At 52.4% G+C, this 24152-nt stretch overlaps 1 protein-coding gene across 2 annotated transcripts; it reads left to right on the top strand.

Annotated features, from left to right (window-relative positions):
- The first annotated feature begins 21 nt into the window (after positions 1–21).
- On the top strand, positions 22–22374 carry CTNS (cystinosin, lysosomal cystine transporter). 2 transcript variants are annotated; one of them, XM_041000830.1, is made up of 11 exons: positions 22–107; positions 2779–2858; positions 9951–10029; positions 11130–11214; positions 18175–18278; positions 18365–18496; positions 19073–19172; positions 19266–19385; positions 20227–20397; positions 21705–21822; positions 22046–22374. In XM_041000830.1, exons 2-11 carry the CDS (start codon positions 2798–2800, stop codon positions 22177–22179), a joined length of 1104 nt encoding a protein of 367 aa, XP_040856764.1. In that variant the 5' UTR covers positions 22–107; positions 2779–2797; the 3' UTR covers positions 22180–22374. The 2 variants fall into 2 exon arrangements, with proteins under 2 accessions (XP_040856764.1, XP_040856765.1); XM_041000831.1 differs by lacking the exons at positions 22–107; positions 9951–10029; positions 11130–11214; positions 18175–18278 and having other exon boundaries at positions 2783–2858.
- The last annotated feature ends 1778 nt before the right edge of the window (positions 22375–24152 follow it).

Genomic DNA, 24152 nt, shown 5'->3' with positions numbered 1-24152 from the left:
AAGTCGGCCCAGCCGGAGGAGCCGGCGCACTCCAGGGCGACACCTGGCGCGAGGTTCCTGCGTCCCGCGAGGCTCCTGCGTCCCCGCCGAGCCTCGGAGACCCTCAGGTGAGAGCTGGCGCCGCCTGCACAGCCTCCCCGAGCCCGGGGTGCTGTCTTCGCGTGTCCGTGGGGGCCGCCTTCCGCCGACACAGCCCCTCGGGCTTCCATCCTACACCTCCAGCCCCGGCTTTGCAAGGCGGGACAGCTCCCCGGCCGAAGGGCCCGGGTGGTGGTGGGCGAGGCAGGGACACCAGGCAGCTGGGCTGGGCTGGGTGGTTGTCCCTCCGGGTCGTGGGAGCCCCTTCCCGCCTGCGGTCCCGCTGCCCCCTGTTCTGAGGTGGGGAGTTTGCAGGCGCCGTGGGAGCGCTGCAGGAGCTGCTGTGGACGCGTGCTGGGCTCGCCAGCACCTGGGAGGAGGCTCAGGCCGCCCGCGTGGGAAAGCAGGACACCTGGGCGCCGCTTTCCTCAGTAACGCAGGACACCTGGGCGCCGCTTTCCTCAGTAACACAGGACACCTGGACGCCGCTTTCCTCAGTAACACAGGACACCTGGGCGCTGCTTTTCTCAGTAACACCGAGGAATGCAACAGCTGCATGCCCCAGGCGACAGCAGTGATCACTTCACAGGGCTGTGGTGGCTCCTCAGCCTGTTTGTGTAGTACTGCTGATTAAACTCCGGCTTATGCGCTGTGGCGTTATGACCCTGGGAGAGACCGCTGTTATAGAAATTCCTTTTTTTTTTTTTTTTGGAAAAGCAAATATACAGAGAGGAGAGACAGAGGAAGAGGAAGATCTTCCATCCGTTGATTCACTCCCCAAGCAGCGGCAACAGCCAGAGCTGCACCAATCCGAAGCCAGGAGCCAGGAGCTTCCTCCAGGTCTCCCACATAGGTGGAGGAGGGTCCCAAGGCTTTGGGCTGTCCTCGACTGCTTTCCCAAGCCACAGGCAGGAAGCTGGATGGGAAATGGGGCCTCCGGGAGTAGAACCGGCACCCATATGGGATCCTGGTGTGGGCAACGTGAGGACTTTAGCCACTAGGCTACCACATAGGGCTCCATAGAGATTTCTTTCCCTCTTCTCCCAAGAGTCGGACTATAACTGGTGCCAGCTGAAAATGCCTGCTTTATAGCTCATGTCTTTCAGCTGTGTGGCACTGCTTGCAAGGCCAGCATCGCGTAGCATGGTGCTGGTTCCAGTCCTGGCTGCTGTGCACCAGACCTGGTTTGCCGGTGATGCCCAAGGGAAGGCAGTGGAAGACAGTCCCAGGTGCTACAGCCTTCACGGGGGCCCAGGACAGAGAGAGAGAGTTCCTGGGTTCTTGGCTTCAGCCTGGCCTAGACCTGAATATTGCAGCCATGTGGGGAGCAAACCTCCCTGTGGAACCTTTTTCTTTCCATCTGTCTCTCACTTTGCCTGTCAAACAAATCTTTCAAATCTTTTAAGTAGATATCCCTGTCCCTGTGTTCCCATCAGGAAATTGAAGTTTCAGTCACACCCTCAAGTCACATAGCTAATAAATGAGGAGAGCAGGTGGGAGCCTGAGCTCTTGTCCCTAGGGCACACGTGCTCGGCCCATCTGTTCCCTCTGGCCTCTCGCTTGTGCAACAGAAGGGACTGCCAGGGTACCTGACCAAGGGGGCTGTAGGAGTGGAAGAGGCTTCATAAAACAAGTGACCTCTGTGGGAGGCCAGAAATGCCTTACAACTTACGCAGGAGGAAGAGCCAGTGAGACAAAGCCCATTGCGGGGCAATGTGTTTATCTTGTTGCTTTCACAAGCTGCTAAATGTGTATGACCATCAGTTTTTTAATGTGGTTTTTTTGGGGACCTGGTGCAATGGCTCAACTGGCTAATTCTCCGCCTGCAAATGCCAGCATCCTATTGGGGTACCAGTTCACGTCCTGGCTGCTCCACTTCCCATCCAGCTCCCTGCTTGTGGCCTGAGAAAGCAGTGGAGGATGACTCAATGTATCCGGACCCTGCACCTGTGTGGGAGACCCAGAAGAAACTCCTGTCTCCTGATTTCAGATCAGCTCAGCTCTGGCCATCACGGTCACTTAAGGGCGTAAACCAGCAGATGAAAGATCTTTCTCTCTGTTTTTCCTTCTCTATAAATCTGCCCTTCCAATAAAAAAAAAAATCTTAATTTTTTGCTTGTTTAAGTCAAGAAGACAGATCTTCCATCTGCTGATTTGTTCCCCGATTTCCCAGGCTGGATCAGATCAGCACTAGGAGCCCGGGACTCCCCCCACCCTTGGGTGACAGAGACCTAGGTTCAGCCTCTGCTGCCTCACGGGGTCTGCATTAGCAGGACACCTGCCCCTGAGGCCATTTAATTATCTTATCACTCACAGCGGGTCTGTCCTCCCAGTGCCTTAACCTTTGTGGCCCTGGGGGACTTGCTGAGCACCTGTTTCTCAGAGCCCATTTCACTTCTCCAGAACTAGAAAGGAACTGGTTTGGGGAAGAGGGAGGCTCCTGGGCCAATAAAATAACATTCTTTCTGTTAGAAGGGTTGCAGAAGGCAATTGAAGAAGGGGGGAAAACTGCGTTCACTGCCTCAGGGTGACACTTTACTGCACCCACGTTGCTGCTCATTTCCCCATCCCTGAGATGGTGTTGCAAGGCCCATGAGGTCAGAGGTGTGAATGCAGGTCCTTTATGAGCTGTACCTGCCTGATTCCGGGTGGCTGATGCAAGCTGTTCGTGGACATGCTGGGTGTTTATTTCCCCTCTAGTTCTGCGACGCCAGAGAACATGATGAGGAATTGGCTGATGACGTGTGTCCTTTTCTCCTTGAAGCTTGTGGAGCAATGTGGTAAGTTCAGGCCTGGATCACCGGCTTTATAAAGGGGGAAATGATGGTGAGAGCCTGTATGCCCTGGCCTGGTGGTTGCCAAGGAACTGGCACTGTCCCGACCACCTGTGTTTGTCTGCTTCCCCCCAGTCACGTGGCTTTGAGGGTAGTGAGCCTGACCTTGGTTTTGGGGTCTGGGAGTTTTGAAAAATAAAAAAAAAAACAGATGGTTCCATGAAGAATAGTTTTCTGCCCTGGCATCCCAGTTCCCTTTTCTGTATTACTAGAGTCAACTGTTGTTTGAGTCGAGCTGTGGGTCCCCCAGTAGTCTGCAATAAATACTTGTAAAGAATGCTTTCTGCCTCGCCCTGTGGGCTTGCTGAGGAAGGTGTAGGTTCTGGGGACACAGACAGGTATCTCCCTCATCCCTCATTGTCACTGGTTCTGCCAGGCCCTGGCATCTCCTTAGAGCCTAAGGAGCAGGGCACAGCGCTCCCACAGGGCTCAGGGCCACAAGGAACCAATGGCAATTGGCAAGGTTGGCTGCTCCAGAGAACACAGCTAACCACTTTTGAAGCTTGTATTGTTCTAGCAATTATTCCACTGCCCAAAACATTTCTAGAACTCCTTCCCCAAAGAGCTGTATTTAGCACTGCCCATTTTTATCACTAGCATGGTTGCTATCAAGTTGCAAATAAAATTCCAGACAAGAGTTCAGGTAGGAAAAGAATACAGCTCCTGCAGAAGTTTCCCAAGAGCTGTGAACAAAGACCTTACCCTTAGGGTCATCAGACAAGAACATCTGATCGGCTCTTACAGGCCTGTTAGTTACAGTCACACCTTGGCAGTTTCCAGGAAAGGGCAGGTCCTTGGGGCCCTGAGGCCTGGTGTTTCTAATGGTTCGAGGGCTTCATTCTAGCCCTGTGGGTCACACTCCCTGGGAGCAAGGCTGGAGTGAGAGAGAGAGAGAATGTGTGTGTGTGTGTGTACATTGCTAATGCATCCCCTTAGGAAAGAGCAGAAAATACAGCAGCTCCAGTGAACCTGAGGGAAACTGAGGCACAGAGAGGCTAGCGGGCTTCCGCAGTCACAGAGCTCGAAGGTAACCAAGGTAAAACCTGCATAGGATTCCCACTCCATCACGTGGCTTCTTTCCCTGAGTGTCCTGTGAAATCAACCAGCTGGAACTGTGTTTCTCACCTCCTGCGCCTTTTGGAAGTGATCATCAGACCCTAGCGAGAGGATTGCCCTTCAGAGACTGTTGTCACTGTTGGCTTTCGGTGGAATCCGGAGGTCTTAGATCTCTGACAAGAACCTGGACCCAGGGCCGTGCAGGACTAGGTTTGAATCTTCATCTCCACCGTTTTTGACACTTCCTCTTGGAATTCTTCCTCTTGGAATTATTTCCTCATATCCAGAGCTCTCACTGTTGTACTCTCGTAGGGTTTTTTGACCCCGAATATGGCAGCAAGTTCAATTCTTGTCTCGCAGGAAAGAAGAATTTTCGTGCGGACACAGTTTGGTCTTGAAGCAAGATTTATTAGAAAAGTTAAGAAAGGAGACTCCTATCCTAGTGACGGGAGGGGCTCTGAGATAGAAAGGACCCTTACCCTTTCCCACCCCGCCATAGTGGCCGGAGGAAAAGTGGAAAAAAGAGACCCTATTCCTCTGCCATAGTGGCAGGAGGAAAAGTAAAAAAAAAAAAAAAAAGACCCGTATTAATGGTGGGGAAAGCGTCTTAAAGGTTTACCTCAAAGATGTTTCTCCATAAACAAAGAAAATTCCTGGTTTCCTAGGACAAAAGACCGGAAAGGTGTCACTGGCCAGCTTCCTTGGTCCCTTTCTGATGATAAAGAGGCCAGTGTGAAGCCCTCCCCCTTGGCAATGGCGGGGAGACAGAATGGGGCCGAGGCTTCAGGTGGGGAATTGATATGTTAATGTCGCCCTTGTCTCTGGGGGAAGTATGTTTCTGATAAGATAGGCGTTTGTCTTGGGAGAGACAAGATCTGGGGAATCCAAGACATGGTGGGGAAAATACCCCTTTATATTTGAGGAAAACTGACATGGGGACCCAGAATGCCCTAACTACCTACTACCCAGTCTTAACCCCTCTCACAGTACTAATGAGACAGTGGAAGTTGAGGGATTAGTTGGCTGGCAGACATGGGGCAGCGGACTGAGTGTGACAGGTGCTAGAATATGTAAGGTAAAAAAATAAAACCTGAGATGATCGCCTCAGAACCTCGCGATTCCTGGCTGGACGCCCCCCGACTTTTGTAGCTCTTTGGGGAGTGACTCAGTGCGTGTACCTCTTACCTAATCTTTCAAATAAATAAGTGAACCTTTAATATATATGTACTGCTTGGGCCTTCACAGCCCTCACAACCCCAGAGTGCCTGGATGAAAGTCCTGGCTCAGCTTTCTGCTAATTTGCCCCCTGGAAGGCAGCACATACTGGCCTCAGTCAGTTGGAGACCCAGATGCGGTTCTAGGCTCCTGGCTTCCGCCTGTCACAGCTCTGGTACAGGCATTTGGGGAATACACCAGCAGATCAAAGATCCCTCCCTCCCTCTGTGTTCCTATCTGTCTGCCTTTCGATAAATAAAAATAAACTTTAAAAAAGTTTTTAAGTTCATGAAGAAATGTAATTAAAAGGAAAATTTACTTTGGTGTGAAAAATGTGGAAATCACAGAGTGTTTTCACCTGAGGTACTTTCGGCGAACTTGGTAAAGACCCCTTATACTTGCCTCTGACTTGGGCTCAGCCGCCTGTGGCTGTCCAACCCTGTCTGGATTAACTCTGGCCCACGCAGTAGCAATGCTGTACATTGTTTAGGAAGTAGTGACAACAACAGGAAGTTTGTGCATGATCAGTGTAATAAATGCAGGCTCTTGTCCAAATGGCTTTTTTTTTTACTCTGGTTGACTGGTTACACAGCCTGCGTTTAGAAGGGCTGCCTAGCACTCAGGCAGTGTGGAATGTGTGTGACAAACACTGCTACGTGTTTACCCTTCCAGGCACTTGGTTAGATGGGACTGTTCTGTCCACTATTTTATAGATGAGGCAGTGAGACTCTGCGGGGCCTCAGTGGCAGAGCTGGCCCTGAAGCACATAACTTCAGGACTCCGGACCTTACAGCTGAGTGGTGCTGTCCTTTGGGGAGCTAAGTGAAGGGGAAATGAACCTCCCCTGGCCTGGTGCTTAAAACGTTCCTAACTTCTTAAGACGCAGTCACCCTCATCCCTGCCCTGGTTCAGCCTTGGGCACACAGAGGGGGAGAAGCTGCCAGGCATTGTTGTTCTAAGTGCTGGCTTGTTCTTGCACCCGCTTATCTGGCTTGATCCTCCACTCCAGGTAAGAGTGGACAAGCAGGGACAATAAGTCTGTCCTGGCCACACAAAGCCCAGGACAGAGCCTCAGGCAGCCATCCAAGAGCCGTGAGTATGATCAAGGAGGGGCCCACCTGCCAAAGTGTCTCCAGCTCCTCAGCTGCTTGGCCTCTGCCAGGGCCAGGGTGGGGACCCCTTACGCTAAGGAACCCCGCCACGACCAGGCAGGCAGCCTGTGGGAGACAGCACTTCCACCTGCCATGCCACCTGCAGGGCTGCTGTGGAGAAAGCAGCTTGCTGCAGGCAGGAAAAAAGTGTTTTGAGAACAAACTGCCAGGGCTGGCTGTGTGCAAGGCAGCAGTCGGAAAAAAAAAAACAAAGCCCTCAGAGGCAAGAGGGTTTTTTTGGTTTGCTTGATTTGTTTTTTTAATAATTACTTATTTGAGAGGCAAAGTTAAAAGAGAAACAGATCTTCCATCTACTGGTTTATTCCCCCATTGGCCACAATGGCTGGAGCTGAGCCGATCAGAACCCAGGAGCCAGGAGCTCTTCCAGGTCTCCCACACGAGTGCAGGGTGCCAAGGCTTTGGGGCCGTCCTCGACTGCTTTCCCAGGCCACAAGCAGAGAGCTGGATGGGCTCAAGCCAGTGCCCAGAAGAGATGCTGGCAGTGCAGGTGCGAGCCCCAGGTGTTGTTGAGATGTCGGAGGCCATTAAGGAGAGTAGCAGCAGCCAGGAAAGGACGGAGATGAGCTAGTGCCTGGAGTCAAAGTGGAGACTGTAGAGATAATGCTGGTTGGCAAGGCCGGAGCTGCGGGCAGCACAGGGCCCTAAATCTCCTCTCTCCAGGTGTGGAGTGATCCACCTGAGGCCCTCCTGGCTGGGACAGTGATGAGTCAGCAGACAAGAGTCCCGAGGTGAAGGATGTTAATATGAAATGAGCCTTCCCTCCCTCCTTCTCTCCCCCTCTCCTTCTCCCTCCTCCCTCTCTCCCCCTTCTCTCTCTCCTCTCCTCTCTCTCTCTCTCTCTTTTGTGTGTGTGAACTTTGTTAGCCAGGGTTATGGCAGAATAAAAGTGAGTAATGTGTGCAGATGCCTGTCATTACCCGTCACTCCCTCTTCAAACCCTGGTTAACAGGAGTGCTTGGAGAGGAAGGGTCACTACCCAAAGAATAGCAAACTGACTGAAGGGATTTGGTATCTCCAAGAAAGAAGAAAAGCTGTAGTCTGCAGTCTTTGAGTGTAATGGTTGATTTGCCTGAGAGGAAAAAGGAAGCAAAATGCTGACTTTTTTTGTTTTAACCACTGACCTGACCCCTTGTAGAGCCAATCTCCCTCTTACCAGTTTTGGATTTCTTTGTTCTTCCTGTGTCACTAGGAAGTATACAGCCGCTTGTTTGCTGCTGTTCCGGAGTGTATAAAGCTCTGTGGGATCTTGGTGCCCTGCCTAAGTAAAGCTTTAGCTGTCCACGGTGATTCTCAAGGATATTCCTGTCTCTCAACAAGGCGTTCTTGGTACTACACACAAATGTCCTACCTTCTAAGCAGAATGAGACTCCAGGGTTACAACTAGTTTGGTAAAGTGTATTTAGGAGAGTGGGGGTTTTATACGTTTCCTATTTGGATTCAGAATAGGTTCAAAAGTTTCCAAAATTCAAAACTTTTTCAAAGTAACTATGAGTTAACATTCTGCGTGTTCTCTTTAAAAATGTTTTTCTCTTAATTTAGAGGCATTGAGGATTGCTTGTGATGTAAATTAGAGGAATCAATAATTTTAAAAAATTCTGTGTATTCATCACTGACCTAGATAACAAAGTTTTATGCATCTGAGAAAAGTATTTGTTTTCTGTTACCTCTATTGAGCTTGCTTTCCACAACTTAAAATGTTCCGGTAACTTTTACTTAGACCAAATGGTTTAAACCTTTGAGAATTCTTTTGCATCTAAGGTTCTAAAACCAAGCCTTCAACTCTGAGGCTTTCACCTAGATCTCTGGAACTCTCCAAAGCTAAAGTTGTAACTCATGTCTGTGTTACACAGGACAGAAAAATGAAAAGCCTACAGCCCAAGGCCCCTCAGAGGCAAGGGTGTGCTTAAGATAACAGGTTCAGATGTCAGAGGTCGTTAGGGTAAGTCATCAACATCCAAAGAAGCTGGAGATGAGCCAGTGTCAGAGCAGAAGGCCCAGGCAGCAAGCATCCCTCAGGAGGTTGGGCCTGTGATGACCCACCTGCTGGCTGAGACGGTGATGAGTCAGCAAGTAACCCTGCAGGTGGATGATGCTGATATGAAATATGGTTCCCTGAATGATGAAAGCTGCTGGGACAGGCATGGAGTTGTTCCCTGTCTAAGAGGAGCCCTCTGGCTGCTGCTTTTTTTTTTTTCCAAGATTTAATTTTTATTACAAAGTCAGATATACAGAGAGGAGAAGAGACAGAGAGGAAGATCTTCCATCCGATGATTCACTCCCCGAGTGAGCACAGTGGCCAGTGCTGCGCCGATCCGAAGCCGAGAACCAGGAACCTCTTCCAGGTCTCCCGCACGGGTGCAGGGTCCCAATGATCTGGGCCATCCTCGACTGCTTTCCCAGGCCACGGGCAGGGAGCTGGATGGGAAATGGAGCTGCCAGAATTAGAACCCGCGCCCATATGGAATCCCGGTGTGTTTAAGATGAGGATTTCAGCTGCTAGGCCATGCCGCCAGGCCCTGGCTGCTGCTTTCAAAGAAACCAGTGGTATCTGTCTTCTCCTTACTTGTTGCCGCCTCTTCAAACCCTGGTTCATGCTGCGCAGATCACAGCACAGCTCAGGAATGGTTAGGAACATCCCCAGAGAGCTGAGCCAGGTCCAGCAGTGCAGGCTAGAGGCCAAGAGATAAGATGGTTCTTCCAGGGGACTGAGACGCTGAATCAGACAGGGAAGGTCGAATTGATTGGCTCAGTTGAAGTTCCAACTTGAGCACCTAAAATTTCAAAATCTCAGATCTTCGTCTCCTTCCTTTGAAGGGTCTGGAGGAAGGGAGACCTGCGCCCTGCCCACGTCTCTTGGCCTACAGGGGTCATCTTCCTCATTGTTAAAGCATCCATTTACCTTTTGGGTGCCTTCTAGATTCAGAAGCATGACCTCCAGACCATACACAGCCACGTGAGGGACGTCGGAGCAGTGATACAGGCTGGCCTGGCATGGGGCTTAGAGCTGGAATGGAAGATCAAGTTGTCCAAAGGGTACAGGAAAAAGAGAACTACTTAATTAATCTTGTTTTATGGCTCTGAGATGGAAGGCCCAAACCTTCATCCACAAGGGCCTCATTGGCTGCCTTGTTCTGAGCTACCACCCTCATGCCAAGAAGAAATCCAATACTGGCCCAGGTTAGGAAGGGAGCCCAAAGGGCTTCATCAGAAGCAGATGAACTGGACCCGTTCTGCCTCTGAACAGAAGAGATGCTATGCAGTCCATCTGCAGAAGTGGCTTGACTCCCCCTTGTGCAGACCACAGCTTGAGTTCCTGTGTGGTCGCTTTTGGGCTCCATGGTTCTCTCTCTCTAGACCCTTAGAGTTGCTGAAGAAGCACTGATGTTTGCTGCTCTGGCCCATGTTGACCTATATCTGTCTTTGACAGCATATGAAGAAGGGATATAACAAGGACCTCAGTTTCCAGGCCCTCCATGTCTTTGCCTAGGCTGTAGGGAGGTCAGTGTTCAGATGCCGGGTCCTTTGTGCCCGATTGTCCTTGCTAGCCTGAGTTTTCTGACCCAGTGACTCCCATTACTGATTTGTGTCTTTCCAGAGACCACCAGCACCCTCATGGTTCCTCCTGTCGTGAAGCTGGAAAACGGCAGCTCCACCAATGTCAGCATCACCCTGGGGTGAGTTCCTAGGCCCAGCTCTGTCCTCAGCTGACTCCTGACTTAGTCCATTCATAGTTTAGACATGACACTCTTACTTCTGAACTATAAGACGAGCCGTAGGGAGAGGAGTGGGCAGCCACAGGCTACAGAGTCGGGTCCATCTGCCTGTCTCATGTGGATGCCACACCTTGCAGTTGTCCTTTCCCAAGACTCCACACATTTGAGGGGAGTCCTGAAGAGCAAGGGACAAAGAGCTGAGCTGCTGGTTAGCTCTCCCAGAGCCACGTGCAAAGATGGATATGGCCACGTTGCACAGTTCCGACTCGTGCCATGCTCAGGCTCAGCCTTGTCTTCCTTGCTGGCATCTGGTGGCTAAAGCACAAGATTCCACCCAGTGCAGACACACAGCCTGCCTCTTCCTCTGTGCCTTAGCTGCTCTGTCCTGCTCTTGCCTCGCAGCCCAGAGGACACTCAGAGGAAGATCTGGAACCCTGTCCTATGTGATTGGCTTCTCTCGCCTTCCCTCACCTCCCCGGGAAGGCTGATAAACCAATACTCAGGCTCCTAGGCCCCCTTGCAGGCCTACCACTCCCTTCCCAGCTTCCACTGTCCCTGCATGCTAGCGGCACCTAATAAGGCTCCCAGATCATCCTGCTGCTTTCCAAATGAAAGCAGGACTTGAAGCCCGTTTGTGAGGTTCCTGGAGGTTGCCACTAGCCAGCATGTCCAACTTCTCTGGTCAGACCTCCCTCCCAGTTTGCCATGCACACAGTGCTTCCCCAGGGCCCTCGATGTAGACAGTGCAGACTGGGACCTAAGATTGCTCTGGAAGAGCTTTCCCTCAAGCAGGGAACCAAGCTCCTGTCCACCTCCAGGAGCCATGTTGGTCATTCACAGCCAGTTTGTCCTGCCTCAGACTCTCACCTTACTCTGGAGCGACTGCTGGTCCCCTGATTCAGAGACAATTCCTGAGGAGCCAGGAGTGCCCCAGGGCTGAGCACACAGTATTTCCCAGCCCTAATTGCTGGAGAAGTGATGGCGCTGCACGGAATCCAGAGGGTTGGGGGAGATCTCGGTGTCCAGCTTTGCAGCACTAACCAGACTCTTGTACCCCACAGGCACCCGTTACATACAAGCTTGGTGATCACTTTAGAAGTCACATTCCATTCCAAAAATGTCACCATCCTGCAGCTGCCTGATGAGGTAAGTTACAGCTCCGCACTGCTGGATAAGGCAGCGCTGGGTGACTGGGCACGTTTCAGTTAGCAGTCTGTAGTAGTCCCTCAGGCCGTCTTCATTCCCCTCCGCCTAGGAATCCAAGCCTTTGGCTCTGTTCCTCTCTTTGGGAGTGAGCATTCCATGCTATGCAGATGGGATAGTAAGAAACCAGAGGCAACTGGTTTCTGAGAAAACTGAAGAAGTCCTGTTAAACTAGTTCTTCATTCTTTTATGGACCAGTATGTAGGTATCGTTCGAAAACTAAAACTCACATTCTTTTAATAGCAGTTCAACTTCTAGGAACCTGCCCTGAAGAAGTACCTACCCTTGAGCACAAGGGTACCCACTGCAGTGTTGCCATAGCAATCATGTAGCTCCAGCCCGTATTCATTAACACTAATGGGCAAATACTTTATGAAACTTTTCAGCATACTCTACAGCTATTAAAAAGAATGAAAAACATTTAGAAAAAAATAGATTGGAGTGAACACATATAACCTAGTAGGTATGCTGCACACGACCCCAGCAGCATACCTGGGTTTGTGTCAGGCCCTGGGAGACAGCAGTGATGGCTTCCGCCGTTGGATTGCTGTCCCTTCCGTTGTAGGCATTTGGGGAATGAACCAGCAGGTGAGGGTTCTGTCTTTCAAATTTATTTTTTTTAAAAAAAGGTTCTGAGAATGTAGCCAGCCCTACAGTGGTTCATTTTCTTCTTTTTCTTTATTTTTTGATAATATTTACATAGTTGATTGGGACATAAAGGGTCAAGGGCTATAGGAAAGTGGGTAAGACTATTGTTTCTATATTATTGCTTTTCCCCCCCCCCCCATATCTGGGGTAAAGGGAAGATAAAGAGAGAAGCCCACCCAGCCTCCCACCCATCCCAGGTCCCCGATGTAGGGCATACTCCGAGGGTCCTGCTCAAGAGGTTTTGAGAGTTCAGCATTAATGAATTGCTGCCAGTCTCGCCCTTCCAAGCACGATGAAATCACTGTAGGGTCCGCTGGCTGACACAGCCCACCTTAGAGTCACCGTTTGCCCAGATTTTCACTGCCAACACATGGCTGATGTAGTTGATTGAGTTGTTCTGTCCTCCATCCTCTGTTACGGTACCAGGTGTCCTCTGCAGGTTCTGATGGACTGTCATATTCTCCATGTGCACCTGGTTGTGCTGTTCACTGTTCTGTCAGAGCCTCTGAGGTGGCTCAGCTTTGACACCTGCACTCCGTGGCAGACCATGGAATCTGCATTTCTCTGCATGGTTGGGGCTCTGAGTCCGGCAGTTCAGTTGGAGGAATCTCCAAAGAAACTTAGTTTGAGGTGATCCCAGTGTGCTTGTCAGTACAGGGCCCAGCACAGTCCCTCCCCCAGTCAGCTGGTGGTTGCAATTGCTGGGTCATTTCTGTTTCCAGCCTTATCTTCTCACGAACCAATGGGTATTGGAGTCCAGCCTGATTCTGCCCAGCACACACTCGGCCCTCACATAAACCAGTGGGAACTGTAACCTAATTGGAGCGACCCACGATAACCCCCACGAGTCCCACCGCCTTCCCTGGTTCCCATGCTTGCCCATGTGTACTGCAGACTTGCCCAGTCTGTCCAACATCCCATTCAGCTCTTCTACATGTCATCTGCCTTCCTAATGTGACCCGTCCCCTGGTCCAACAATCTGTCAGGTACTAGGACCTGGGCCTGCTAGACAAGCCCCCAGCCTAAGCTTTCACATGGACTGGTATACGGTGGTCAGCATTGTTCAGTGATAACAAGCTCTACACAGGACTCAAAAGCAGGTATATCGCTTTTACCCATAAAGATTGTGTGATCTCTCTTCTCCAAACCACCACGTCTCAGTACCCTCGCTTACCCTCAGTACCCTCCCAAAGTTACTCTATCCTGGGGAGTCCTTCAGGATTGATTCGTAACCCGCAATCACAATGGGCTCAACATGGACATACCTAGGCAGCAATTCATACCCCCAAAACTCCAGATTGCCGCTGGGTGGCCAGCAGATACAGCCTGGCACCAAATGGTGCACTGGCCGGCTGGGGACAGCTCACTGCATGTTTGCGATGGCTGGAGTGAGGGCCTTAAGCATGGAGTCCAACCCAGCCCAGGACTTCCCAGCAGCCAACAGATTGCTGGAAGTTCTCCCACCCAGACCCAAGGTTGCACCCTCCTGGTCCCACCCACTGTACGATGTTGGCGACAAGTGGAGCCTGGGCCTGCCCCGTTCTCCACCTTCTTTTTTTTTTTTAAACCAGAAAGGTAGATTTATAGGAAGAAGGAGAGACAGATCTTCTGTCCTTTCGTTCACTCCCCAAGTGGCTGCAATAGCCGGAGCTGAGCTGATCCAAAACCAGGAGCCTCTTCTGGGTCTCCCATGCGGGTTCGGGGTCCCAAGGCTTTGGGCCGTCCTCCACTGCTTTCCCAGGTCACAAGAAGGTAACTGGGTGGAAAGTGGTGCAACTGGGTCACAAATTGGCATCCATATGGAATCCTGGCACATGCAAGGCAAGGATTTAGCCACTAGGCTACCGTGCCAGGCTCTCTAAGGTGATTTTCTAAGACCTTGCCACCCAGGAAAGCCATCTGTGATTGGCAACCTTGGCCTTGCCTAATGGAAATGCAGACTCCCAGTCCCTTCTTAGACTTACCGATTCAAAGTCTGCAAGTTAGCAAGACCCCCAAATGATATGGGGCCACATTAAAATTTGTGGGCTTTGTTTGTTTTGTTTTATTTTGTCTGAATTACAGAGAGGAGGAGAAACAGAAATAGAGATCTTCCACCCGCTAGTTCACTCCCCCAAGTGACTGCAACGGCCACAGCTGAGCCAGCCAAGACTAGGAGCTTCTTCGAGGTTTCACAGGAGTGGCAGAGACCCAACAACTCGGACCATTTTCTGCTGCCTTCCCAGATGCATTAGTAGGGAAATGCATCCAAAATGGAGCAGCCAGGTCTTGAATCAGTACCCATATAGGATGCCAGGGTTGTAGGTGGTGGTTTTATCTGCTACCCCTCAGTGCTGTCCCTGTGACGCAATGTTCTGAGTCGGTTGGGTGTCATTTACAGAAACCAATACCAGAGGCCCTCTGGTATAATGGAAACTATCTGTACCTTTCCATAAGTTTTTTTAAGTTTGTATTTGAGGGACTCGTGCAGTGGCTCAAATGGCTAATCCTCAACGTCCAAGTGCAGGCATCCCATACAGATGCCTGGATTCGTGTCCCAGCTGTTCCACTTCCCATCCAGCTCCCCGTTTGTGGCGTGAGAAAGCAGTCAAGGATGGCCCAAAGCCTTGGGACCCAGAAGCAGCTTTGGCTCCTGGCTTCAGATCTGCTCAGTTCCAGCTGTTGAGACCATCTGGGGAGTGAACCAGTAAATGAAAGATCTTTCTCTCACTCCTTCTCTCTATAAAAATCTGCCTCTCCAATAAAAATTTTTAAATTATATGTTTGAGAGGTGCAGAGACAAAGAGAGAACTGCCATCTGCTGGTTCACTCCCCAAATGCCCGCAGCAGATGGGGCAGGCCTGGGGCCACAGTTGGGAGCTGGGAAATGCCACCTAGATCTTCTACATGGGCAACTGGGACCCACTTTACTGGAGTCAGCAGCCAGAAGCAGGGATTGAGTCTAGGAACTCCAACACCTATTCTTGCTTTATACAATCATCTGTGTGTCTTGCTTCTACTTTACAAAAAAAATTGAGCTAGTTTCCATTCAGCTTTGAGAAACAGTTCATAGGAAAGGGAATAACTCAAAGCCTAATGGAGTGGTGTGGGGTTTTTTTTTTTGTTTTTTTAGTTTAGTTTTATTGCAAAGTCAGATGTAGAGAGGAGGAAAGATAGAGAGGAAGATCTTTCATCTGATGATTCACTCACGTGACTGCAACAGCCGGTGCTGTGCCGATCTGAAGCCAGGAGCCAAGAATTTCCTCCAGGTCTCCCACATGGGTGCAGGATCCCAAAGCACTGGGCCGTCCTCCACTGCTTTCCCAAGCCACAAGCAGGGAGTTGGATGGAAAGTGGAGCTGCCAAGATTAGAACTGCCACTCATATGGGATCCCAGTGTGTTCAAGGTGAGGACTTTAGCCACTAGGCCATGTTGCCGGGTCTGGTGTCTTTAAAAATAGGAAAATAACTGCAATTCACGATAAATACTTTGCAGATAACTGTTCAGAATGGCAGCTGTGGTTAATAAAGTGTTGCGTGCATTTGTTTGCCACATAATGAATCCTGTTACATTAAACAGTGGGCCTTATGGAAAATGGAGGTTCCATAAAATTCTGTCTCCTAGTGACATTGTGACTGCCTTAGCTTGTGTAAGTGTGTGTTGTGATGGTCACTCAGTTATGAAATTGCCTAATAACGTATTTCTGGGATTGTATTCCCTTCACTAAGCAACATATGACTGTACTTGAAAATTGCCAGGAGATAAGTCTTCAGTGTTCTAAATGCAAAACAGTGATAAATACATGGGATGGTAGATATATTGATTACCTTAGTATTATCATTTCAATGTAATGTGCATATCAATATTACATGGTCTGCTGTAAATATGCGAAACTTATTTGTGAGTGATGCCCCAGGAAAGCTGGAGGCAGAGCAAGGGGAGATGACTGCATAAAGCAGGCCACAGAGCTGAGGCCTGGCAGGAGCCCCAGCTGATGGTAGAGATGGGCTACAGGCTATCTCTGCACCCTAGCAGGTGACCAACAGTGAGGCAGAGTCAGTCTCATAGTGAGCAACTTAACATCTATAACTGCAGCATTGAGGAGAGAGGCAGCAGTGTCGAGCTAAGGGGTCCGCTGATGAGCACCACACCAAGGTGGTCTGCCCCATAGGCTCAGGCCAGTGTGCAAGAGGGCCGTTGGTTCAACCAGCAGATCTGCCAGTCTTTCAGCCTGATCCCCCCAAACAAACCTTGTAAAGTCTATTATTTTATTTGAAAAAGATTGTCCATCTTTTGGTTCATTCCCCCACATGCCCACAATAGCTGGGACTATTCCAGGCTGAAACCAGGAGCCTGGGACTCTACTCAGGATTCCCACATGGGTGCAGGGAACCTAAGTTCTCAGGCCATCACCTGCTGCCTCGCAGGGTGCATGTTAGCAGGAAGCTGGAGTCAGAAGCAGAGCAGGACTGGAACTCAGGTACTCCGAGACAGGGTGCAGGTCTCAGGTATCTGAACTGTTAGGCCAAACACCACCCCAGTCTGTAGTTCAATTTCCTTTAAATATTTTAAGATTTTATTTACTTGAAAAGTGTAATTGCAGAGAGGAGACAGAAACCTGGATCTTCCACCTACTGGTTCACTCCCCAAATGGCTGCAACAGCCAAGAACGGGCCATGCCGAATCCAAGAACCAGAAACCTCTTCCCAGGTCTCCCACATTTGGGTGCAGGGCAGGGGCCCAAATATTTGGGTCATACTCCGCTGCCTTCCCAGGTGCATTAGCAGGGAGCTGAACAGGAAGTGGAGCAGCTAGCACTCAAGCAGGCACCCATTTGGGATGCAGCATCTCAGGCAGCGGCTTTACTTAATGTCACCATGCAGACCCCAGAAAATTCAACAGTAAGAGTCACACAAACCATTTGTATCAGGTTAGCTTTTTGGGTACCAACCTGCCTCCTCTCCAATGAGCTCAAACCCTGCTCATGCATGCCTATAACCACTGGTTAGAACTTGAAAGTCAGATGGTCTGGGAGCCATGTGTAAGGATCTTCACCCAGGCACTGCAGTTTCCTCAGCAGACACAGGGTTAGGAATGCCCATTTGACAGCAGCCTGAAGACTAAAAGCGGTAGCAGATGTAACTGATCTAGTATGGTACCCAGCACATGGGAAACATTCCGCAAAGGAAAGTCACGAGCATCTCATTCTTCTGCCTTGTACTGATTGATTTCTGATTGACCAACTTTCTCCCACCCTAATCCCAGAAGTGATTTAGTGGCCACTTACAAGAAGGCCAAACAGTGTTACAAGGAATATCTGTTACAAAGAAGAAAAGGGGAAATGATAAGAAGATAAAAGGGCCAAGAGCGGGTACATGGCATGAAGCTGCCTCTTGCAAGACGTGGGCCACAAACCAGGCTGCAGGCTGCATTGCTCTGCCGGAGCCCTCCAGTGTTGGGTGCTGAGACATCGAGAAACCAGAGCTTGTGGGTCCTTGTTAAGAAGCTGCTGCACTCTGGTGAACCGTGTGCCTGCAATAGGGGTACAGGGTGGGACCCAGCAGATTTCCCAGGGAGCAGACAGGTAGAGGATGGAGGAGATAGTTTGATACCCCCTCCCTGCCACTCTGGGGGGATTTGAGGAATCATGTGTTGCAGAAGGCTTCCACGCACTTGTGCTCAGAGTAGAGCCTTCGCTAAATATTGGGAAGAAATGAGGACAAGAACATTCTCCTTGCCAAGTGTCTGGTGCATGCATTTAGCAGCCAGGCCAGTTGTGGGGCAGACATCCTTTTGTGGCTGTTGAGAACCCTAATCCTAGTGGACGTGGCGGTGGTGGCCATCAGCCTAGTGTAGCATCATGGCAGGCACTCAGCCTGCCATGTGCCAGGCTGTCTTCTCTGACGTTTGTGGGCGTTGTGGTGTTTGTAGCAGACCTGGAAGGTAAGTAGACGTGTCTGTTATTCTCTTCTACCAACCAAGCTGCAGTCAGAGTTTGGATAACTTGCCCAACATTGTACGGCCAGTGAGAAGACAGCCACTTCCTTCTTCTCTCGGGCCTGGGCTCAAGCAGGGCCTGAGGACTAAGCAGAGGTGTGGGGATTCAAATAGCTGGCTGGCCTGCCTGGGATTCTGCTGTGGTTAACAAGCTCTTAGAAGGCAGGAGTGATGTGCAGCCTGTCCCTCATACCTTGCAGCACAGCCCGGAGCCAGGCATATGATGGGGCCCATGGTTATTGCCTGTCACCATGGAGTCAACTGAGTCTTCCTAACAGGTGGTGGTGCCTCCTGGAATGACCAATTCCTCTTTTCAAGTGACATCTCAAAATGTTGGACAAGTTACCGTTTACCTGCACCGCAACGATTCCAACCAGACCGGGTAAGCGGGCCTCCTGTGTGCTGGCAGCCGGGGGCTGTCTCTGGAAGCCCAGCCTCCACTCACCCCGGCCCCTCATTCCTTCCTAGCCCAAGGATCCGCTTCTTGGTGGTCCACAGCAACACCATCAGCATCATAAACCAGGTGATTGGCTGGATCTACTTTGTGGCCTGGTCCGTCTCCTTCTACCCTCAGGTCATCAAGAACTGGAGGCGGAAAAGGTAACCTGCCCAGCTTCATGTGGAGGCACCTCAGGGTGACAAGAAAGGGACATTCCAGCAAGGCTGCAGGCTTCCCCCTCTGCCCACCCTGATGGGAGAGCTGTCTGTGAGCACCCATGTCAGTCACACTTCCGGGCCTGTCCCTGCCCAGTCCAGCCTCCCTTCATGAAGGCTACTGGATGGCCTTGGTGAAGTGCAAGATGGGCTGGGAGGGAGGCGGTCCTCCCTAGAGTCAGTTCTGCCTCTGGCCTGGGCTGGAGAGTTGTGAGGCTGTGGACCGCAAGTCAGCCCATCTGTGTCTAGCACCAGCGCAGGGCTGGAGTTGTGTCTTCAGCTGCAAGGGCACAGGCTCGCCTGCAGTCACGCTGACCACAGGGGCCTCTTGGGACCGAGTGGAGCCAGGGGTAGGGAGGAGGTTGTATCCTAGCTTCAGGAGACCTGAAGACTTCTCCCCGGGACGGGAGGCGATGAGGGCACCTGTCCTGAGAGGGTAGGGGTTGGAGAGCGGCAGGGACATGCCCCAGGGTTCCTGGCCTCATCTTGTCTGGCTCTGTGCCCCCTCTTCTGCCCCTACAGTGTTGTAGGTCTAAGCTTCGACTTCGTGGCCCTGAACCTGACAGGTTTTGTGGCCTACAGCGTGTTCAACATCGGCCTCCTCTGGGTGCCCTATATTAAGGTACAGCCATGCCCACCCACTACAGCCTCCTATCCCCCAAGCTGCTCCTGGCTGGGCTGCCCCTCACAGCCCAGCCTCTCCCTGCTCTTCCAGGAGCAGTTTCTCCACAAGTACCCCAATGGCGTGAACCCTGTGGACACTAACGACGTCTTCTTCAGCCTGCACGCAGTCATCCTCACGCTGGTTGTGCTTGTACAGTGCTGCCTGTATGAGGTGAGGCACCAAGTCCAGCGGGCACTTGGGAGTGAGGCACCCAGAGACAGCTGGGGGCAGGGAGACAGCTGGGGCCGAGGCAGTTGGTACCATCCAAGAATGAGGGGACTCCCTGTCAGAAAGGGCAAGCCACTTCCCATGGGGCAGGGGTTGTGGAGGCTGAGCGAGGAGCTGTGAGCACCGGAGGATACTGGGTACAGGTGGACAAGCAGGAGCCTGTCAGGAGGGTCCCATGTGCTAGGCCTTGTTGCCAAGGAACCCTGTGGTGACAGCAGTATTTCCAGCACCCTGTAGTGTGACACATCCCTGCCGGCATCCCGGTCACACACTGCTCTTGGGCTCCCCGCTTTCTGAGCCCCCCACGTTTCTCTCCCCTTTCCTGTGAAGCCAAGGTGCAGGAGGCCCACATCGGGGCTGTGCTGGGAAAGGAAGGAGTGCAGGGAAGGGCACGTTTCAGGGTCTGGGCGGGCTCTGGGGGAAAGGCTGGGCAGGGATAAGGTCCAGGCCCCCAAAGTGTGGGAGTCAACTTCACTGCATCCTTCGCTTCTGTGTAAGCTCTGAGAGTGGGAGCAGGAGAGGCACAAACAGCGCTGCCCAGGAGACCCTGGTGATCAGAAGAGGTGGTTCATGCTGGCACTGGGGCCCCGCGGCTACAGGCCTGGCCTCTGGTCCCAGTCCAGTGTGAACTTGTTCAGTGTCCTGACTAGGGCTGTTGATCTCTGGGATATGTCCCTGTCCCTTCCAAGGGCTCTGTGAAGGTCAGACTCCAGCCTCCAGCTCTCCCCTGCACCCCACTTTCTAATCCATCCTCTCCTGGGTCACCTCACTCTTGTCTACCCAGCGAGGCGACCAGCGTGTGTCCAGGCCAGCCATCGGCTTCCTGCTGCTCTCCTGGCTCTTCGTGTTCGTCACCATGATTGTGGCTGCAGTCGGGGTCACCACGTGGTTGCAGTTTCTCTTCTGCTTCTCCTACATCAAGCTCGCAGTCACATTGGTCAAGTATTTCCCACAGGTACTCACAAGACCTTCCTGCACTTTCACCCGGTGACGAAGTGAGAGCTGAAGTTATAGCATGGGGCAAGGCCCCCAGGAGTGGCAGGGCCACCCTAGCAAGCACTGCCTGTACAGAGGGGTTCTCTGGGGAAGGCCCCTGGCCTCTTCCTATGTTTTCCATTCCACTCAGACCCAGGGACTTAGAGTCAAACGTGTCTTCCTTCTTGGGACACAAGCTGATTCCTACCCATGACCTCAACCTCCCCAGCCTAGTCCCAGCAGGAAAGTCCAGTTCTTGGCTTCCTCAGCACTGGGGGCCTTGTACTCCAGAGGCTCAGGAAGGAGTGTCAGGCCCACACAGGGCTGGACCTGAAGGGTCAGCAGGAGGGGAGGGTGGTCAGCCTGCACAGAGATGCAAGCAGAATTACACGGAGGCAGCAAGGAGCTATGGCTGGCCACGCAGTGCTGATGTCGTCGGAGTTGAGGAGGGTGGGTCAGGTCCCATGGAACATGGGGTAGGGGACTAGGCTGGGGTTGGTGAGGTCACGGGTGGGAATCAGCTTGCGTCCCAAGGAGGAAGATTCATGTCTAAGTCCCTGGGTCTGAGTGGGATGGAACACACAGGAAGAGCAGGGTAAGATGTTGGAGTAAGTTGAGTTCTCAGCCCCAAGGTTAGGAAACCTCCACCAGGGAAGACAGGAGCTGGCTGGCGAGGTCTCGGCCTGCAGGGGCAACAGAAGGCATAGAAGAAGGTGAGGGCAGTCAAGGCCCAGAGCTGCCTCTCGGGCTGTGGCAACAGAGGTGGCACCTGTCAGAAGACCAGCCAGATATGGGGCAGAGGCAGCAGGAAGAAGGGATGTCCCAGCTACCAGCCTGGCCAGGGCTATTAGCCCCATACCACAAATGGGGAAATTAAGTTTAGCAGAACTCAATCACTTGTCCAAGGAGGGAACTAGGATGCCACATGGGGAAGTCTGACTCCCAGTGGGCATTCTCAAGAAGCGCTGCATGGTGCAAGCTAAGGTGGAGGGAGCCCACAGCAGGTGCAGGTAACTAGCAGACAGCATGGTCCACAGGGGAGCAGGGCAGAAGGCAGCATCGCCATCAGAGCTGAGAGAAGGGTGTAGGCTTGCTGTGCCCGCGCCAGGACCACCCAGGCTGTTCCCTTGGCCAAGGCCTATCAGAGCCGAAAGGTCACTGTGTTCCCTGGAGCAGAGGCTGGGCACACGCGTGGGAGGGATGAGAGCCACTCTTGTTTGGAGTGGCAGTCACAAGGCACACACGGCCCTCACCGCCTGCCTCCCTCCCCTGGTCTGTCTGGCCCAGGCCTATATGAACTTTCGCTACAAAAGCACCGAGGGCTGGAGCATTGGCAATGTGCTCCTGGACTTCACCGGGGGCAGTTTCAGCCTCCTCCAGATGTTCCTTCAGTCCTACAACAATGGTGAGTCAGAGGGCTGTGGGCAGAAAGAGGGGGGTAGACTGCCTTCCGGAGACCCTCCCCCAGCCTGCAGCCTCAGATTCCAAACCCATCCCAGCCCCCTAAGACTCTCCCAGAGGGTTGTATAGCCAAGTGACTCTGCCCCACCCCATCCCTGCCCTGTGCTCTGGGTGCTCCTGGAGCTGTCGGTCTTAGAACTGGATTCTGTCCCTCTGACTGTTAACAGATCAGTGGACCTTGATCTTCGGAGACCCAACCAAGTTTGGACTCGGCGTCTTCTCCATCTTCTTCGACATCATCTTCTTCATCCAGCATTTCTGCTTGTACAGGAAGAAACCTGGGTACGACGAGCTGAACTAGCACCTAGGGACATGGTGGGGAAGGCCCGGCCAGGCCCAAGAGTGGGCCAGGTGTGCGGTAGAAGTGTTGTCTTCTCAGGGCCAGATGGCTTAAACTTGAGCCAGCCCGCCTGCATCCAGGCCCAGCCTCTGGGACAGAAGCATGCCAGACTGCTCGGAAACTAAAAAGCCAGCCCTTGGGCAGTCATCCACAGGCCTCACTGGCCACCCCTGGCCCTCCTGCGTCTTGATGCCACCATCTCTGTTTTCTTTAAGGCTTCAGGCGGCACCCCTAGGTCTGGCAGGCGTCTCATGCAGGACTGGGCACTGAACCTGCCACCGGAGGCCATGCCCCAAACTGGGTGCTGAGCCTGCCGTTGGAGGCCAGTGCTTTGGGAAGCAGCGTTGGAGAGCTGGCCTCGCAGTCAGGAGAGCCCAGGGCGCTTTGCTGCCACCTGACCCAGTAGCCAGGCAGTGGCTGACGGACTTGGAGGTGCTGGGACTGGGACTGCGGGATTAGGCCTTGGGGTACTTTCTCTCAAGGCCACACCTGACACTTTCCACCTAACTGAACTTCCTCCACTGTGGGAGCAGTGGTCCAGCCAGGGCCCCCAGGGAATACTTCCCAGCCCCAAGGTGCTCACCAGTCGGTTTGGATCTGGACTTGGGACAGGATCCTCTGGCTGTCTTCTGCCCAAGGCAGCTTACCACACTAACTCCTTCCAGATTTGGGGAGGGATATTTCCAGAAGCTTGCTAGCTCTGCCCTCTCCTACCTCTGCTTCCCTCATACCCTGAGTCTGAGGGGGGACCCATCTGAGCACCCCCTACTGCCCTGCTGGACACTGTCTCCACCAGTTTGTGCCTTAGGACCCCTGAGGCCCACCTGAGTCTTGCTCAGGGCCCCTGCCTTCGGTGCTCCCCAGATCCTGCCCTGAGACCACCTTGGGGCTGTAAGGAGCCTTCAGTTAGAACTGGAGCCCACCTCACTCAGTCTTTGTGGGTGCAGCCCAAGCTGTTCTTCCTGTGGTAGGCAGAATTGGAGGAAAGTCAGAGGTGTGGGGGGCAAGTCCCCAGGGAGGTGCCTTGAGCTTCTCAATCCACTCTTGTTTTTACTAAAAATACATTTGCAAGGGGGTGCCCTTGATTAAAACCTGACGTGTTTCTTTTCTGCACATTCTGGAGTGCTTGTGAGCTGGCGAAAGCAGGAGCAGGGCCTGCAGAGCCAAGCCCTTGGGGCTCAGGGAGACCCCTGCCACCTTGTGTAAGGCAGTGCATGGGCTGTGAAGTGCGTGGACTCCACACCTTATCCAGAGGGGTGCCCTCCCAGGTGGTGCAAAACACCTGCTCAACTCAAGTCCAGGTAGGTAGCAAGGTACCGTGCCCACCACTGGAGCCATGGTGAGAAGTGGGGTTGGGTGAGATGTGAGGGGTATGCTGCTCCAGAGCCCATCCCTGAAGGTCTTCCTCTGCGCGTCCTTATGCTGGGCTGTAACATGTGCCAAGAAATATTACAGCCAGCTGTTTTTATATATGGTTTAAAAAATTGCCTTGGCCTTAAGAGTCCAGTCCAGCCATGCCATGTGGACCCAGCAATAGCGACACCTTCCCAGGCCAGATCTCAGCCCCACAGGACATCTGGAGCTGTGTCCTGGCTGGGACGTTGAGTGTGTTTCCCATGAACCCCTGGGCATGTGAGGCCTGTTCCGGGTGGGAGCGGACATGGAATTACACAAGGTGCGTTAGGGGAATTCAGGGCCCACTCCTGGCTCCTCTTCCCAGTCCATTTGCGGCTGCTCCCTTCCCCAGCACAGCATGTTCCCACTGAGGCTCTAAGGTCCTGCAAGCAGGGCTTTCCCAGCAGGAAGACCTGGAAATAGTTGAGCTTTGTCTTGGAGCAGCGGGGGACAGGTCAGCCATCCTGAAAACCAAAGCAGCTCACCCGGAGCCACCTGCACACGCACACCACCCCCTGCGCCTTGGCAAAGAGCCCTCA

This window comes from Ochotona curzoniae, unplaced genomic scaffold (genome assembly GCF_017591425.1).
Source record: "Ochotona curzoniae isolate NIBS_2020 unplaced genomic scaffold, NIBS_Ocur_1.0 scaffold_2453, whole genome shotgun sequence".
In the NCBI taxonomy this organism is placed as follows: domain Eukaryota; kingdom Metazoa; phylum Chordata; class Mammalia; order Lagomorpha; family Ochotonidae; genus Ochotona; species Ochotona curzoniae.
Note: the sequence above shows the minus strand (reverse complement) of the source record. Positions and strands in the feature narration are given on the sequence as shown.